Raw genomic sequence first — 17,417 nt, 5'->3', positions numbered from 1 at the left:
CGGTGACCGTTCTGATCGCAGTTTTGTTATGTGAAATTCCGGATGATCTGTTAAAAATCAAACAAATGTAAAATAAAAGTATTAATTGATGTTTTAATCTACTTCATTTTGTTTACATGTGTAAAGTTGATGAATACATCAACGGAATCTGTAAAATATATTGAACACTCTGTAGTCATGTGATGCGATCATCGGTTTATTAGATCAGTTTGACGGATCGATGACTGATTGGCGCAATTTATGTTGCACAGACCGGTTCAGATACTGTATTTCAATTATCATTTGATTAGCTCAACTGGCCTGAGGGGCCATGAGAGCTTTTAACTTTCTGAACTAATTTTTTGCTGATACACATTTCAAATTTTAAAATGTAAGTTTCATGCCAGTAGATTTTAGATAAAAAAACATGTTTTGAAAAATAGTGCAATTACACTCTCATTACAATGCATGCAGGCAAAATCTATCTAGCTCTGTAACCATCAAGCAAGACAAAAGAAGGGAACAAATGATAATAATAACTGCTTGTTATAATGAATCTAAATCTACCATAACTATTTCTATAGAAATACACCTAATCATATTTCTAACTATTACATGTAATAACTGTTTGATTGCATTAATTAAGGAAATACACAGAATGGTATAAACTGCAGTGTTTAATTCACTCCATGATTCAAATTTATAATAGCACTGGGCATGCTCAAAAGAATTTGAAAGTTCTGGGGATCTGTCAGTGAATATTCCTGTTTCCCATGGACTTTGTTTATTTTCCTTATATCATGATTGAAAGCAGGGGTAACACCAGTTAGCCATCGCTCACAGATTTCTTGTTGAGTACATCTAGTGTTGATATTTAGGTATCTAAATAAATAAATAACTATTGAATTTTCCTCTTGTCAAAAAGATGTGGTATTCATAATTTATATTTATAATTAAAATACTTTTTTATCCTTGTGTGTTTATAATGTATATGTTTAAGTTAAGGTGTTACTTGTGGGCATTCCCTCACAGATATCGTGTTTTATCAAGGGATATTTGTAGACTCAGTTCATCGGTATTTTGATTACAAAATGTAAGATTGATGAAATATTTTGTTACTATTTCAGCCATTTAGAAAGCTAATGAGTTATATTTTTTGGCTTCTCACAGAATCTGTAATGTAAGTATGATTATACAATGAAATGTTTCTTAATTTATCCCTTGAAAATGGAAACGTGTGTAAACCAGACAATATATATCTGGGGAGATCCTGGCAGGTGCTATAAAATAATTCAAAATAATATCCAGGGAAATCTCTGCAGAAAAAAAAATACATTTTTGTTAATTTTATAATCAACATCTAAATATATCTTGGGGGATCCTAGCAAGATTAGCTTAATCTACAAGTATCTGGTACACCTAAAAAGATACTACTATCTGAAATATTACTGCTTGGGGAATATTACCCTTGAAATATAATGGCCACACTGAAGGAACAGAGACTGTAAATGAAAGCCCCAAGAAATAATACATTATATAAACCAAAAAGAAATTAAGGGAGTATACAACACCTAAGTGAAATAACTCTGTAAAAATCAGCAAAATGTTTTATTTTGTGACATTAAATTATCAAACTCAAAGCATCGTAATGATCAAACATTTTGTTGATGAAGCTACTATATGTTCATTGAAATTATTCCAAAGAAACATGAGGTAAAAGTTTCTTGAAATGCATATATTCTGCTTCTTTTATCTAAGTAAAACACTGAATAAAAAAAATAAGAAATTTAAACTAGCCAAATAAATTTTATAGAAGATGTTAGGTACCTCCTTAAAAAGAAAAAAAAATTTAGTTACAAAATGTACATAATATAGTAAACACTAATACTCATAAACAACTGCGTACAATTATGAGTATTTCACCTTTCTAGGAAACACATATTTTGTTTGTCTTAAGCTATGATTTCCTCCATTTTTTTTTGTGATTTTCAGCATAATAATGATAAATTTTAAATTTTGTGAATGATGAATTGATGTTGGTGTTGTGATGTTTTGTAACATTTTTGCAGGAGATAGTCAGTAAATGAAATTACCGAATATTTCACTTTGTTAATTATGAAAAAGTTATTCACTGGGAACATTCAGTAAATCACTGCTATCTATATATTAAAAATCATTTCAAACAAAGGCGGTAACTTAGCTACCACACTGTAAGTTGAATGTACTATCTTTTGACAAACTTCCTGATCTGAGCTACTGGCCACTGCAGAGGGACCCACTGCTCTTTGGCTGTTTTGAAAATGTGAGCTTTGTAGAGCACTTGACTAAGTGTAGGTCCCGTTGTATACATTGTCAACATTCAGGGTCTGAGAAGGCAAAGCCAAAGTCCCTAAAACCTGTATCTATGCAGTGCTGGTGCCATTTTCTCCTTTGAGCATATGAAACCAGCAGTAAGACTACATAAACCTGTAGCACAAAAGGGTCCATTCTACTGGCAGAACTTGTCACTATACTGATTGGACTTAGTAACAATATTGTATTGCAGAAAAATTATACAATGCCATAGGAATGATCTAGATTTTCTCAGATTGTCAAAGAGAGGTTGGACTACTCAAGTTGGAACTGGAAAGCAACACACTACATCAATGTTCAAAGAGACATTAAGGAGAATATAGACAGGTTGGGAAAAAAGCATGCAAACAATAATCCTTTGGAGAACCCAATATGCAGGCATATGTGGCCAAGATGAAGCAGACATCTTACAAAAACACCAGCAAAAGAAGCCCAAGACTTACCACAAGACAACAACCAGGTAACTCTTCAAGATGTAAAACAAAGAGCATGCAAAATGCAAAAGAAGATCGGATATTTCAAATACAGGCAGAGATCTATATGAGCAAGTACTGAATGTACCCAGCTAAGAACAGGTTATACAGAACTGAACTGCTACAAACATTGAATAAGTCAGAGCAATACAGAAGAAAACTGTACATGTGGAGCACCAGAAACACCAACTCACTTCCTCCTGGAGTGCCCCAAATATGATACAGACAGAGAGGAAATGCTAAAAAGTATAACATCTGAGGTTGGATTCGTAACATCAAATTAGCTACACTCCTCACTAACATCAACAGAGAAAGTACGTAACTAGAACTTGTTGCCAGATTTGTCAACAAAACTGGCCCGTCTGGACTTATAAGGCATCGCAAAAACCAAAAGTACATAGTGAAAATTCCCAAATGGTTACTACCGGTAGTCACAATGAGAGAAAAAAGTCACACATGAGATCAATAGTGCCACCAGACCATAAGATTGAGGATTGAGGTGCAGACATTTGCAGGGGCGCTGAACTATTTAAGGAATTTGACTCTTTCATCAAGTTCATTTTACTTGACAAAGATTTAAAACTTTGTTGTAAAGAGTGGGCAAATCATCTGCTGTAGTAGTTCTTGATAACATTCCAAGATGGTGCATCCTGGGTATACCTGCATACTGGTATTGCACATTGGATGTAAACATGCTGTCATGGCTGCTGTCCTCATGTATATTCATAATCATGGAATCTTTCAATAGATGCATTAGTGATGTATGCCTAGCCAGTGGTGGATCAGGGATGCAGGGGGTTGGCACTCCTCCTTGCAAAATTTGTCATTTTTATGTGTACAATAGACAAAAAATAGTAATAATGTCTTAGAACCCCCCCTTTTTTATGAGGACACTAGCTGGCACTACTCCTTTTCAAAGTGTATGAATCTGTTCCTGCTAGGGAAAGAAATGTTCTTCCCAGTAAATTCTTGTTTAAATTCTTTAATTAATGTCCAATTTTCTAAAAGGTCCGGGTCATAATGATGACACTTTTCTTGACCAACCCGTTAAGGAGTCATTCTGAGAGTTGGTAGTTCGAACACCCATTAAGCAAAGGCAAGCTTTGATAATTGCAATTTGCTATTCCAACGAGAGAAAAAAAAGTCACATATTTTAATTACAGCATGTTTATTCTATAATACACAACAATGGATGCTGTTTCATATTCAAAAACAACTAGAGAATTTCCAACACAAGAAATAATCTTGTAATCTTAAAATAATGGTAATAATGAGCCCAAAGATCTTAATCCTGATTGGTTGCTAAAAATATCCCCAAAATCAACGTGATATCTAATGGTAGTAGCCTTGTGTTGAGTATAAACTATAATTTGATAGAATAAAATTCCCTGTGAATGCAACAATAAACAATTTAAAGTTCTGATGAGTTTGAGAACATTTAAGTATTAGTCTTCATAAATACCACACAGGAGGTGATTGGTGCATATCAAAAACCCTCAGATTCACTTTTAATTTCTGATTCAGAAACAATTATTAACCACATAACTAGTCTTAATTTTTCAATTGGTTGGTGCACCTTTATTATAACTGATTTATTTAAGGGGTCATAGTTTTTCTTTCCTCGTTTGTCTACCCCAGTCTTGAGTCAGCGGGTGTTTCTAGAAAAGCTGGAGTCCGAGTTGCTTATTTGCTTTTGTTACTTTGTATGTATTATTTTAGTTACTTTACGTTCTTTGTTGTGTATGTCTGTTTTCCATGTCTGGTCTTTGTCCCTGGATTACATTCTTTTGATTACCGCTATAACCTTGGTTCCCTTGATTACTCTTATAGATTGTATGAAAAAGTTGCAAGAACTGTGTTGTTTTTTATTTATCACCCTCGACCCACATACCCTTATGCTGATATAGATATCTGGGGATGAATACATTTATGCTATGTTTTATTCCCTGTAAAATTATTGTATTGCAGGTTTTTATTTGAGTATAGCTGGTTTTCACAGGAAAATAAAAATGTTGATGCCATGTCTGGTCAATATACAGGTACAGATAGTAAGTATTCCTTAATATTGACCCTGTTATTTTATTAAGTTTTAGTCCCTTTAAGAATCAGGCAGTCGGTGAAACATGGTATGGAAAAAAAACATCATTTTGATAATATAATTTGACTATTTGCACCATCAGAATCATGGAAAACAGATAAGACATAATAAGATTTTCTAAGATTCTGTTGATAAATTTCTGAGCAAATCCAGTGATGCAGAGATCAAGTAAATAGTCTATTTAAATACAGAAAGCATCCTTTAGTAAAAAAATATTGTTTAAAAACACTTGCACTTAAGGGGCAGAGATCTGTGTAAGCGTTTTTCACCATTTTGAGTCTCTCTGTATGAGTAAACTCAAATTTTGCTCAATTACAATAATTTTGCATATTTCTTTTGTAAATTTGTATGGGATATTATGGTTAGTATTTGTTTCATACATTTTTAATCATAGAATTGTTTCTAGATATAATGTTTCAAAGATATAATTTTCTGATAAAAAGAAGTTCATATTTTAATGAGAGTTCATGTTTTTTATCAATGAATGATCTACTGGTAATGTTTTGTAGAAATTAGGATTTCTAGACTGTTGTATTCAGCATCTATGACCTCGGGAATATTTTTTTATTTCTCACCGTCATGTATTGACAAAAAAGTTACCAAAAAAGTCCTCCTAAAACAAGTATTTGCAGAACCTGATCTTATCCATGCATTTATTTGATAGATCAATGACTGATTGTTGACTGATCACTAAATTTAATCGAAAACCAGTGACTGGTGAACAATCAGGCCTGGGTTGAGATTTTTGTCAAATCCTTGTCAATGAGTATTTCCTTCTTCAATTTCAAGTGATTTGAGTGGTTGGAATTTGAATTGAGGAAGTATTTGGGAAAAATCTCAATTTAAGATTCTTTTTGAAACCGGACCCTGATTATAGTTTTGTTATGTTAAATAGCAAGTGATCAATTTATGTAAATTTTTTTTTCGTTGGAACAAATTTAGTATAATGCAATTGTTAGATATTATATTTTCATTTTTTATTTCATGAAAAAAAAAAAAACAAATATATAAGAAAAGTAATTAATTTTATGTCTCAACCCTATATAATGTATGCCAAAAAAATATGTCTGTTTCTTGCTACCATAACTACCATAGTTTTCTGTGCCTACCCTAAACATTTTATGGCGATTTGGCTCAAGCACTGTTGAAGTCAATTGTTTTCCCATAATCTCAATGTAAATTTTTTTTTTTTTAAATAACCAATCACCAGTTTTAAGGATTGGTTTGACTGATAGGTGATTGGTAATAGATCCTAATTATGGTTGCATGGATCAGTTCAGGTGCTGTACAGTATAGCCAGAATCCATTTTCTACATTTTATGTAATTTGAATTGTGACTTTTGGATCGTTCATTTCTTCATGCTTCTTTATTTTCTTTTTAGATAAATGCTTTCAGTTTGATTTATACTCTGATGTGGATGAATACCATCAGAAATTTTTGCTATCACATTTTCTCCTGTGTAAAGACAGTGGAATAAAACCATGTGCTACAAGTCATACTCGCTATATGGCTAACTTTAACAAACTAAAGGATTATACAAGGAAGCCATATACAGATAAAACCTCTGACTGTTCATACTGCAAAGAACAAGAATTAAGTCTTTGTAGAAGTCAATGTGAAAGGTAAGCTGTCTCTGTCTTTCTTTGTACCAATAGGAAAATAGTAAAAAATTCATGTGTGAAAAATACCAAAGAGATAACACCAGCAGCATTTTTCAATAAAAAGATGTAAGGGGGGATCACTGTCTTGTCCTTATCATGGAGAAGGTATCCCAGTAAATTGCCAGCTCCATTTAGCTTCATTACATATTGTATAAAGTAATTGTTTGACACAGATATATGACAGAATAGGAGTAAGCTATTGGTGTATTGTGCATAAAAGTAGTCAATGAAGTTACAATACTCTATCACCAAAAGGACAAAAAAACATGTAGCAGTGGAAAGGAAGAACCAAAAACATGTAGGAGTGGAAAGGAAGAACTAAAAACAAACCCTCCTTTGAAATATAAGAAAGATTGATAATTCAGTTGCAAAGTCAACTATAACAGTGAGTAATATAGTTAAATTCATGAAATAGAGGTGGTCTTCCCTTGATTAGGTGACCTTTACTCCCCTAGGTGATTTACTAGACAATGGACAAAGACATTTAATAAATTTCTGTCTGACACATATTTAAATAGCTATGAATTGATAGAAAGTTTCAATCTCTTCATTGTCGAGTAAATGACCTCATACATTTTATTAGGTAACGGTCATTCAATCGAAGGAAAGCAAACTTTTTTCCCTGAAGTTAACAATATTACTCACTATTAAAAAGGGATAACCCTTCTAAGTTAATACAGCATTACAGTCCCGACTTGGTTCAGAGATTCAAGTGAAAATAGTTCAAAGGTTTTACAGCACTTTTCATCTTGTTCATTATGTGTACATGCATGATAAAAGGCTAAAAGAAGCTAACCAATGTCAGAATTTAATTGTTAGATCGTGTAGAAAGTTTTTCTGTATTTTGATACTGAAATTAGAATTGCAATCTCCATATATCTTATTGTTTTTATAGAACCTATTATTGTGTGTAAATTGTGAGAGCAAAATCTGAAAGGATTTTCTATCAAATGCAATGTTGGACAGCAATAAAGTTTAACCACTTTGTTGACCTACACAGCTAAAAGTGCTACATATGAGAATCTGATTAAGTACTTCATATGAATATAGCAGTATATCAATTGAGCATGATATGATTAACATATGTTTCACTTCACCTATGATTATTGTATGATTAACATTTGATAATCTTTTTTTTCACAAATATATGATAATCATATGTTATCAAGCCAATATTTACCATGGAAATAAAATATTAAGACTTCCATGATATTGACATATGATAATCATATGGCTATCATTTGTAACTTATTATGTGATTGTCATACGATGATTATTATATGGATCCAGCAGCAAATGATTATCATAACTGTGCACTTTTGACTGTGATACATGTTTATTGATATTTTTTTACAATAATATACAAAGTATAAATTACAATATCTGCTTTACATATGCTTTGTAAACACCTGAAAACATATGAAACACATGTTTCTGACTTAAGATTCAATTTATTAAAAACATAGTAAAAATATTTAAGAAAATTATATGGTAATTATATCTTATCGATAGGAATTTATGTATGAAAAGAGTATGGTTTTCATGTGATTTTTTTATAACATATAATTTTATGTATTTTCAAAAGCACGAAAAAAAACATATTCTTAACTTACTGGTCCTAAAAATGGAAACATATGTTGCTATTTTTCCTGCTTACATCTGTTTTAATCATTACAGGGATTATAGTGTTCAGTGGATAGAAAATACAAATCTGATGTTCTTATCTATAGCTGCCAGATACAGATGTGGATGTTTTTTTTCAGCACAACCTCCTAATTTAGATATAGAACAGCATTGTATCCTTCATTATTATGTCAAAAAATTCTTAGGACAAACGATTAAATTCCTTTTTAGACCCACCTTTGCCTGAAGCTTAAAAAAATATAGTAAGACTTTTTTTTAATAGCCTTTTAACTTTGATTAGGCAATAGATACATCATAGCCTGGCTGATTTAAAATAAATATATAATTCAAAATGACATCCTTGACAGGCTTTGAGACCACAACTGTGGTTGATTTTCTATTGCCATATAAGCAGCACGTGACTAATTGGGCGTGGCTTGTGTGTGTCTAAATTACTGCCCACCTTAATCATGTAAACACACACACATAACATTCCGATGTGTATCAGCTGTTTTCATTCATTTCAGTAGCGTGAATGAACATCAAATTCATATTAAATAAAGTTATTAAACATTATGTATTAGAAAAGTTGTATTATATACCGTAAAAATCACTTACACACATACTCGGTAGTATTCACCATGTGGCATGTATAAGTTTAATTACAAAAGTTTGAGAGAGAAAACTTTTTTAAAAACAAGCAATTCCTGAAAATTTTGCTGAAAAAAGCTTATGTAATGGTTTTTGCCATTTTGGGGATTCCAACAAAAACCTTTTGACCTCTATATAAAGAAAGGTTAATTTAATTTTCTTTGCTACATTTTCTTTCTTGTAGCATATATGAATACATGAAGGATTAAATTCTTCCCAAGAAATAATATCCTTAACAATGCCTTAGATGATGAAAAAACAGAATGTGAAATGATTTTAAATAAAACTGCAAGGATTAGAATTTTAGGAACTTGTAAAGACAGTCATCCATTGGTAGGTATAGAAACTCTCAGTATGATTGATAAATTGATTGTGGTTTAACATGTATTGAATGTTTTACTTATTGAACAGGCATAGATGTTAACCTTTGAAATTCTAAACCAGGAGATTTTCCTCTCAAAGTTTTCTCAAAGCATGAGGTTTACCAATTTTTTTGTTTTTGTGACAATTATTGAAGTAAATTATTACAATTCAGATAAGATTGGGTAATTAATATGAATACGGCTTAATTTTCCACTGATATATCTTTGGTTTTGTAAGTGGGAGATTGTTAAATTTTTCATGAAATTATTCCTATCCAACCAATTGTTTCTAAGCAACGAAAAGCAGTTTTAAAGTCTTTGGTATGACTCAAATAGGATTTAAACTCGTGCCCTTCCACACTGGAGGCAAGAGTGCTACCACCAAACCTCTAGGGGATTCAGAAGCAGTCAGATTTACCCCTAATCCTACCAATGGGCATATTAGAAACACCATTTAGAATCTTGAAAATTACTTAAAAATTAAACTTAGAGAGCAGTACCTAAAAGGAAGTTGTAAAAAGTCACCAATAAGATTTAACATTACATTATTGCATACAGTTAACATCAGGGACCAGACTTCGTCATTTTTTTTACCAGAAAATAACTTTATTTTTGGCATGTTTTGAAAAAAAATATTGGGAGTCATATAAAAAAAATCCCTGCCTAAATACAAGAGCTTTAAGAAGAATGCTTACCATATTTACCCTATCATTTTCTGTTTTTAAGATAACAAGGTCCAAATGCACCCTTAAGCAGGCCTATATACTTAAATTAAGTTGAATTTCTAAATATTGCACACTATTGTGTTCAAATGAGTTCTTGTGTCCATAATGAACTGTAAGTCCCTGTTTAGTGTGTAAATCACTGATATTGTGTCCACACTTGCCCCAAGTGAACAAAGTTCAAATGGCTGTGGTCATACCATGTTGCACTCGGTGAAGCTATTTGTTCACTAAATAGAATGATTTAAACAATGGATTGGTTTCAAAATTGGTGTTGGGCTTTGTATAGATGAGGCGTAGGTTGTAAGTGATTTTGGGTGCTGTCCGATATCAACTTCTTGTTAAAGTTATATGACTAGCAGGACAGCATGTGCAAATTCATGTCTTGTCGGAAAATTTTTTTTTTATATTGTGTAAACATTGGCAAATGATACTCTGCAATTTGAGCTACTTGTTTACTTTTGTTACTTTGTATGTATGATTTTAGTTACTTTATGTTCTTTGTTGTGTATGTTTTCCATGTCTGGTCTTTACCCCTGGATTACATTCTTTTGATTACCTCTATAACCTTGGTCCCCTTGATTACTCTCCTGCAACCCCCATTTTTATCACCTTTCAAATATAAGTGGTCTGACAGACCACTTATGGGAACAATATGATAACAACAATAGATTAAAAGTAACTTGTAGCATTTACAAAAAATGTCAGTTTTCAAAGGTATTTATTTCCAGGGTTTATTTCTGACTTATTTTTTTTTTCTTATAGGAACCACAGACAGAAAGTGGAGTAGCAAAAAAATCCAGTTCCATCCCTTTACTCCTAGTGACTTGTTTGTTATGTGTTTTAGCCAATCAAAAATCAATCTTATAATTACTGCTGCCTTAGTAGCCAGGTCATGTGATTTTATGGAAAGTGCCTATTTTTGGACATGCACTATTGTTCTTTGTCATTTGCTCAATTCAGACTATTACCAATCTGTATATATTGTAGAGTGAATTGTTTGTTTTAGTGTGCTGTTCTTTTATGCAGGAAAAACTAAATGCCTTTAATCATTATTTTTACCTTTTAGCTTCGGTTTTGTCACATGTTTTCATCTTCAAATACTTAATCTGCTTTATACTGTAAACTTGAAAAGTTTGCAGCAGTTTAAGTTGTGACTATTTTTTTATTTTCATGTTAAGACTTGTAAAATCAAAATGAAGCTATCATAAACATTTTTCTCTTATGTATTTTTCATACAATTTGAGGAACGTTCACAAAGTAAATACTTGCACAAAAGTAAAGAGAAAGTGAAGAGAAGAACTACAAAAACAAAACCAAGCCAAATTGTATGGATTACAAAATGTATCTTGCTTCAATAGGTACACATGTGGTCTCTACAACATAGAAGATTGATAATTGCATTTGTATATTGTTTCTTGAGTACTGTGAAAGAACCATTGTTCGTGGGATACCAATATTTCGTGGTTTTCGTTGGAAGGCCAAACCATGAAATTAGGTTCCCAACGAAAAGATTTCCATTGAAGTGTATACTGAAAACCTCAAAAGCACGAATTCAAGAATCCACAAAATTGTGTTTCTTCCCTAATCCGGGAAAAATTGGTATCGACGAATTAAAGTACTTTGACAGTAGTTCCCTTGCTAAGATCTTTACCTAAGATAAAGGTTAAAGTTATAATAAATGATTCTTTCGGTTGAGATGATTTGTTTTCTCAAAAAAAAACCAAAAAAAACACAACATTTTCTTAAACTTTTTCATTAACATTTTTATTATACCCCATTCAAGGGGAGGGGGCGGGTTGGTGGTATATTGGAATCACCTTGTCCGTTGCTCATTCTGTTGAAATTATCTTTGTTCTAATTGATGGATTGATTTTAAATTTGATATATATATATATATAAGCCATAGTTAGAAACAAAATTTGATTGCTATCCAATTGGCACTATCAACTTCTTGTACATGTGGGGGTATACAAAGCACGACAATTTGTGCAACTTCATGGTTATGATTTGGCATTATATATTTCTTAGCATTTTAGTAGCATGGCATATCTGTTTTTATGTTAGCTGGAAAAATTATTTGATAAAGATAGATTGTTCACCAATGGTGTGAAAAATGGTCAAGACCAAGACTTTTTCATAATGTGGTTTCATAGCTTTGTAAAGGCAGCCCCCAAATATAGCTCAATGACTCTGAATATAATTTGTTGAGTGAAGCAGATAAATATACATGTCTTTGTTTAGTCACGCCACAGATAATACTCGAACCAAATATTACATTTAAAAGTTTTTAAGTTTTCATCAGATATAATAAAATAGCACAAAATATTAGAAGGCTGTAACCTTTCTAGACCAAAAGTTGGCAATGCTAATGAAAACAAGTGGTACTAATTTAAAACTGCTAAATATTAGGCATACTAACATCAGGGTTAGTCATATTTGTAAGAATTAGTTCATGTTCCAACAGTTGCTACTCATAATCATACCATTAGTTAACATTTTAAAAACATAGTAGTTAGATATTTTAGAGTACCATATTATTATTATGCCAATATGTTACTAAATATATAGTAGTAGGTGTTGGTCTCATCAACACCTTATAGAATATTTATCAAAAACAGGGTTTTTTTTCCCTTTTTTGTGTCCTGCCAGTTATGTGAATCTGAACAATATTAAAAGTTTTAAATGGATGTTACATGTATATGAATTAAAAATTTGGGGGGAGGGTGCATTTGTCACTAATTTGACAGGGGCATATCCGGAGGGGGGGGAGTCAAGAGGTTGGAACCCCTTACTTTATATGTATATATTTTGCAAAACTTTGTTAATTTCGTGCAAAATAAGTGCAAAATTGAGCTTGAAACCCCCTTTCCAAAATTGCTCGATTTCCGCTTAGTTTATTGACAAAATTCAATTAAAACATTCGTGACTTAAAAATTTTCTGATATTTTAATCTTGTAAAGAATAAATCTTAAATATTGCTCTTCTCTCTATTTGACAAAATCACATAAATACATACATAAATATATTTAGGGACCTCCTGGCTGATTAAATGCAGAAACTGATTTTGGATTTTAATTGCAACCATATAAGTGATCAACTCTTAATGTTTGCACATGGACCTCAACGCTACCTCATTTAAGAGACGGTTAGATCATAAGCAAACGGACTTGAACCTGTGAAGGGAGAGTGGCACTGAATATTTATGTTAAGTTTATTAAGGAAATGTAGGTAAAAGTTTTTAAAAATCACTCACATTTATACAATCACGTGATTATGGTAAAAAGCGGAGTAAATTGGACTTAACAAGCCAGACATGGCAAGATTGCAAGGATTTGCCATAAAGTAGATAAGTGGACTCTAAGCAGATGTTCAGCTTTTTTTTCAAATTTGACAATCACTTTGTTTATCCAGTATATTTTGTTGTGTTAAAGATGTAGTTACCATTTTGCAGTAACGTAAACATATACAGTTAGTTCACATAACATCATGGGGTTAGTTTCTATGTGTTAAGAATATTCATATAATCCTTATATGTACTATTTGTTTCATATCATTTTCATATCAACATGGATGTATCATTCTTTTCGGACTTCTTTGTGGCTCAGGATTTTTGTAACATCAATTCAAATTCAGGAATGTTTATAACAGAAGCCTTTGAAAAAAATGCTTCATATTAAGCAGATTCAGATTTAGCCACCATGCACTCTCCCCTTAAATTGGCAAAGTATGTTAAAACTGTTGAGCAATGCGCAAAATTATTTTGATGCTTTGAGTCAACACCCATTTCTCATGATCATGACATTCCTTTCCAAAGTTTTAGTCTTGCGTTCCTCTAAGGTCTGCGCCTCTTCTGATTTCTAATCATTGATGCATTCTTTATGGGTTAAATCTGTATGAAGTGTCTAGTTTTGAGTTATATTTCTTCATATATATTTAAATACACAGTTACAGCCTATCGACATACGAAAAAAATTCTGATCAGAACTTTTGTAACACTAAGAACTAAATGACTGGAGAATTCCATTATTTTTACACCCCTATTGTCAAATCAGGGGTTTATAGATTTACATGTCAATCCACATTTTAGGTTCTAGATGTAATTTAAAGATATGCTTGACAAGTTCTTTACACCTTTAAGGCATGTTTTGGACAGAGAAATACAGGTCAAGTTTTGATTATGACTTATTTTGCATTTACTGTTAAGATGTTTTGATCCATGCTTTATAATTAAGAAAAGGATGTCTGATCACGAAATAAGCTAATATGGGTAACATAGCTTCGGCTCATCAATGATAATTCATCTTTAAGGTAACATTTATCTGAATAATTTGCTTTCATTATTATCATCATCTATTTCCCAAAGAATCTGCATTGCTCTACAAACTATGAAATAGTTCAGTTGACTGTCTTTTGATTTATTTTCTTTAATGATGTCCCATTCTCATTTTATTCACATTGCTATGAATAATGTTTGCTTACCTCTAAACTGACCGCAAAGAAGAATTATATAGTTTTCCTAAAAACGTGAAAGCTTTAAATGAAACGTTAAAACAAATTACGGTTCCTAAAGTTAGACAAAATATTTAAATATATAAAAGGAATTCGTTAGTGGTAAAAAGATTGAAAGTCATTACAACAACTGGCAGTAACAAGGCTAAAACGGAAATTTAGCAACAACCGAGGAACATCTCACTTTTATAAAATGTATTTATACATAATAGCTATGAAAGATATCAGACAAAATGGGAAAAATTAGAAACATGCATGTCTAAACCCCACCGATCTGACAATATAATTTCACTCAAGGATGTTTTCGTCCCTGGATTACATTCTTTTGATTACCGCCATTACCTTGGTTCCCTTGATTACTCTTTCGCTATTTGAAACGACCATTATTTGATCTCTGCATCATTGGCTTTGCTCAGGAATTTTCCAATAGAATCGTAGAAAAAAGAGGTTTTAGACAGAGTTGAGAATAGAAATGTTCATTTTCAGTGCATTTCAATGAAATTGTAACTCAATGGTCCAGCATGATGTGGAAAATTTTGTCTGTTTTCCTTGATTCTGATGGTGAAAATATTCAAATGATTTTTTTTTTTTTTGCATACCATGTTTCACCGAGTGACTGATTCTTACTGGGACTGACACTTAACTACTTTATCTAGTTTACAGTTTACTATCATTTGTTAAAAGCATAATGGAAACAATTAACTTGATTTGGATGTTCAGTTTGTAGATATTTATTCACTAAAGAGCCTAGTTATATGTTCCTTGTTTGTTCTAGATGTGTATCCACATTATTTAATATGATAAACCTTATATTATGCGTCTTGTTACATGTTCCAGAGACCTATAATTAATAACAGGTCAATGCATGTTCTAAATAAAAAAATTAAATATGAATCCAGCGGTCTGACATTAGTTGTCATATTATGTGAAGGTTTAAACTTACGTCTTTATTTACAAATTTTACAGAGTGACTGCAAAGAAAGGTCATCGAGGTTACACAATAAACATAGTCTAACTTAACTATTCTTTGCAGTCTTAGGATGAGAAATGATCTTGCACGCAATATGATAAGTGAAATTTTATATTTAATCACTTAGGTGAAGTATATTCTTTCGTAGATCAGAAATAGTGTAAAGTATTTGTAGGTTTTATAAATATCAATTCATTGTATGTTTATCATAATCAGGTTTCACATTTGTTTATGGGGAATTATCCCGTTAGATTTAAATGTTTATTGTTTTAATAACATGTAATCATTGTTTGATCACAGTTTCACATTGTTTAATCATGAAATGCTCATTAAATGATCTTTGGTCAATGATTGTTCGATTGCATATGTGACTAATAAAGTTTCACAATCCTTTGGCCTTTTTATACCCCGTGCCAGGCGTAAGAGCGGGCGGTATGAAGTGATTACGAATTCCTTACGTCTGTCTCCTGTTTCTGCACTCCTCCAATACCACTGAATGAACTTGTACACATTTTTCATCTAATGACGCCATTATGGAATTCTTACTTTCTAACCGGGATTTCTTGGTGCAATACATGAACTTTGTCATTCGTTTACCGGGGGCATCTCAACTGAAACCACTGAATAGAATTCGTTGAAACTTGCACCAGATGATGTCACTGTGTACCTCCAATTTTCAATTCCATCTGATTGACATCTGAGTTGTTGAAAATTATTAAAACTATCGATCAAGATACCGAATGAATCTTTCCTTGTTTTTGTATTCCATTTACCACTAAGAAAAAAATGGATGCGTTTTTCTTAAATGTTGACGTAATTATGCATTGACTCAAATATTATCTTAGAACGACTTATAGGCTAGCAAGTTTTGGGCAAGCTCTCAAAACCGGGCAATTCATAAAAGCAGTCCGCCGCAAAATTTATGAATTGAGAGGGGCACCGTTACTCGCATCAGGGTGCTGAGTCAATTTTTATTTGGACGAAGCCAAGAAAAATGAATTCATAAACTAGCAACATAACACCTACTCAATGGAATCACACATAAATCTACTCCTTTCCAAGCAATATCTGGAAGTAAACGAAAATTAGCTCCCACGCAACAAAATTAATTGGTTTCGGTTCACAAATAACATTACATATACACTTAGAATGATATACACATATGAAATAAACAATATTGCAATATCAAAAATTGAAATATGACGAGAATAGGTATGGTGTATATGTCAAAGAGACAACAATCCCACCGGAATGATAATGTCAGCCAAAGGCCAACCATTGTTCTTCCACAGGACAGGCTGTAGCTGGTCCCAAAACATCAGGTATAATCAAGGAATTGCCCCTATATACTCAAGTGACATAAATAGAAACTAAAGGTTAAAACGAAACAAGTACTCTGTGACAAATTTTGTTTGTTCCTACAGTGTGATAGAAAACTAAAAAGCGGCTATAAGACATTTGTATTATTGTTATTCGAAATTAAATTGACTATAGTATATTGGTCGTTTTGGCAACTTTTTCAAATTCATTTTTTATTTACTTCGTTGTCAACAGAATGATTAAAACGTGGACATATTCTTTCTGGGTCAGGAATATTAAGATGTCTTAATCATCAGTTGGTGTGAAAATGAAGCATGTCTATCAGTAGAATGTTTGTTTCCTGCTTTGACAGGAAAAACTATTAAATGCTACCTTCCATTAAGAAATAAATTGCTGGTAATTTTAAGATTTGAAAATGCTTTCCTTAAATGGAATGAGCGGACATTTTGTTTTCATTTTTTACTGGAATCAGGATCAAACATTTCTTTTAAAAAACTCACTTGTAAGGGACCGTTCATTGCTTATATCTATGGATGGGTCAGCAAAAAAGTAGGGGGAGGGGTCATAGAAAAAATAGCAATCTTTGAAGGGGGTAACAGGTTTGTCTGATTTATTGCAAGGGATCATGATTTTTTAAAATTATTCATGGTTATATGAAACAGTTAATATTTATGCCAAACAAAAATGTGATAT

The 17,417-nt window shown here is 32.1% G+C and overlaps 1 protein-coding gene and 1 pseudogene across 1 annotated transcript in view; both read left to right on the top strand.

The window, feature by feature from the left end:
• LOC148627880 (voltage-dependent calcium channel subunit alpha-2/delta-3-like) overlaps positions 1-15,752 on the top strand; it is a 149,917-nt gene extending 134,165 nt beyond the window's left edge. The window contains exons 31-36 of the mRNA XM_088581053.1: positions 1,107-1,159; positions 4,773-4,852; positions 6,285-6,525; positions 8,242-8,360; positions 9,086-9,171; positions 10,688-15,752. Coding sequence (XP_088437179.1) covers positions 1,107-1,159; positions 4,773-4,852; positions 6,285-6,525; positions 8,242-8,360; positions 9,086-9,171; positions 10,688-10,792 — 684 coding nt within the window. The 3' untranslated portion in view covers positions 10,793-15,752. The remainder of the gene's footprint in view (positions 1-1,106; positions 1,160-4,772; positions 4,853-6,284; positions 6,526-8,241; positions 8,361-9,085; positions 9,172-10,687) is intronic.
• Positions 1,628-3,264, top strand: LOC148627881 (uncharacterized; annotated as a pseudogene).
• Positions 15,753-17,417: the final 1,665 nt, after the last annotated feature.

The sequence above is a fragment of the Perna viridis genome, chromosome 1, assembly GCF_037379345.1.
Source record: "Perna viridis isolate PV_CMFRI_1.1 ecotype Kerala chromosome 1, ASM3737934v1, whole genome shotgun sequence".
NCBI classification, from domain to species: domain Eukaryota; kingdom Metazoa; phylum Mollusca; class Bivalvia; order Mytilida; family Mytilidae; genus Perna; species Perna viridis.
This window is presented reverse-complemented; position numbering and strand designations above follow the sequence as displayed.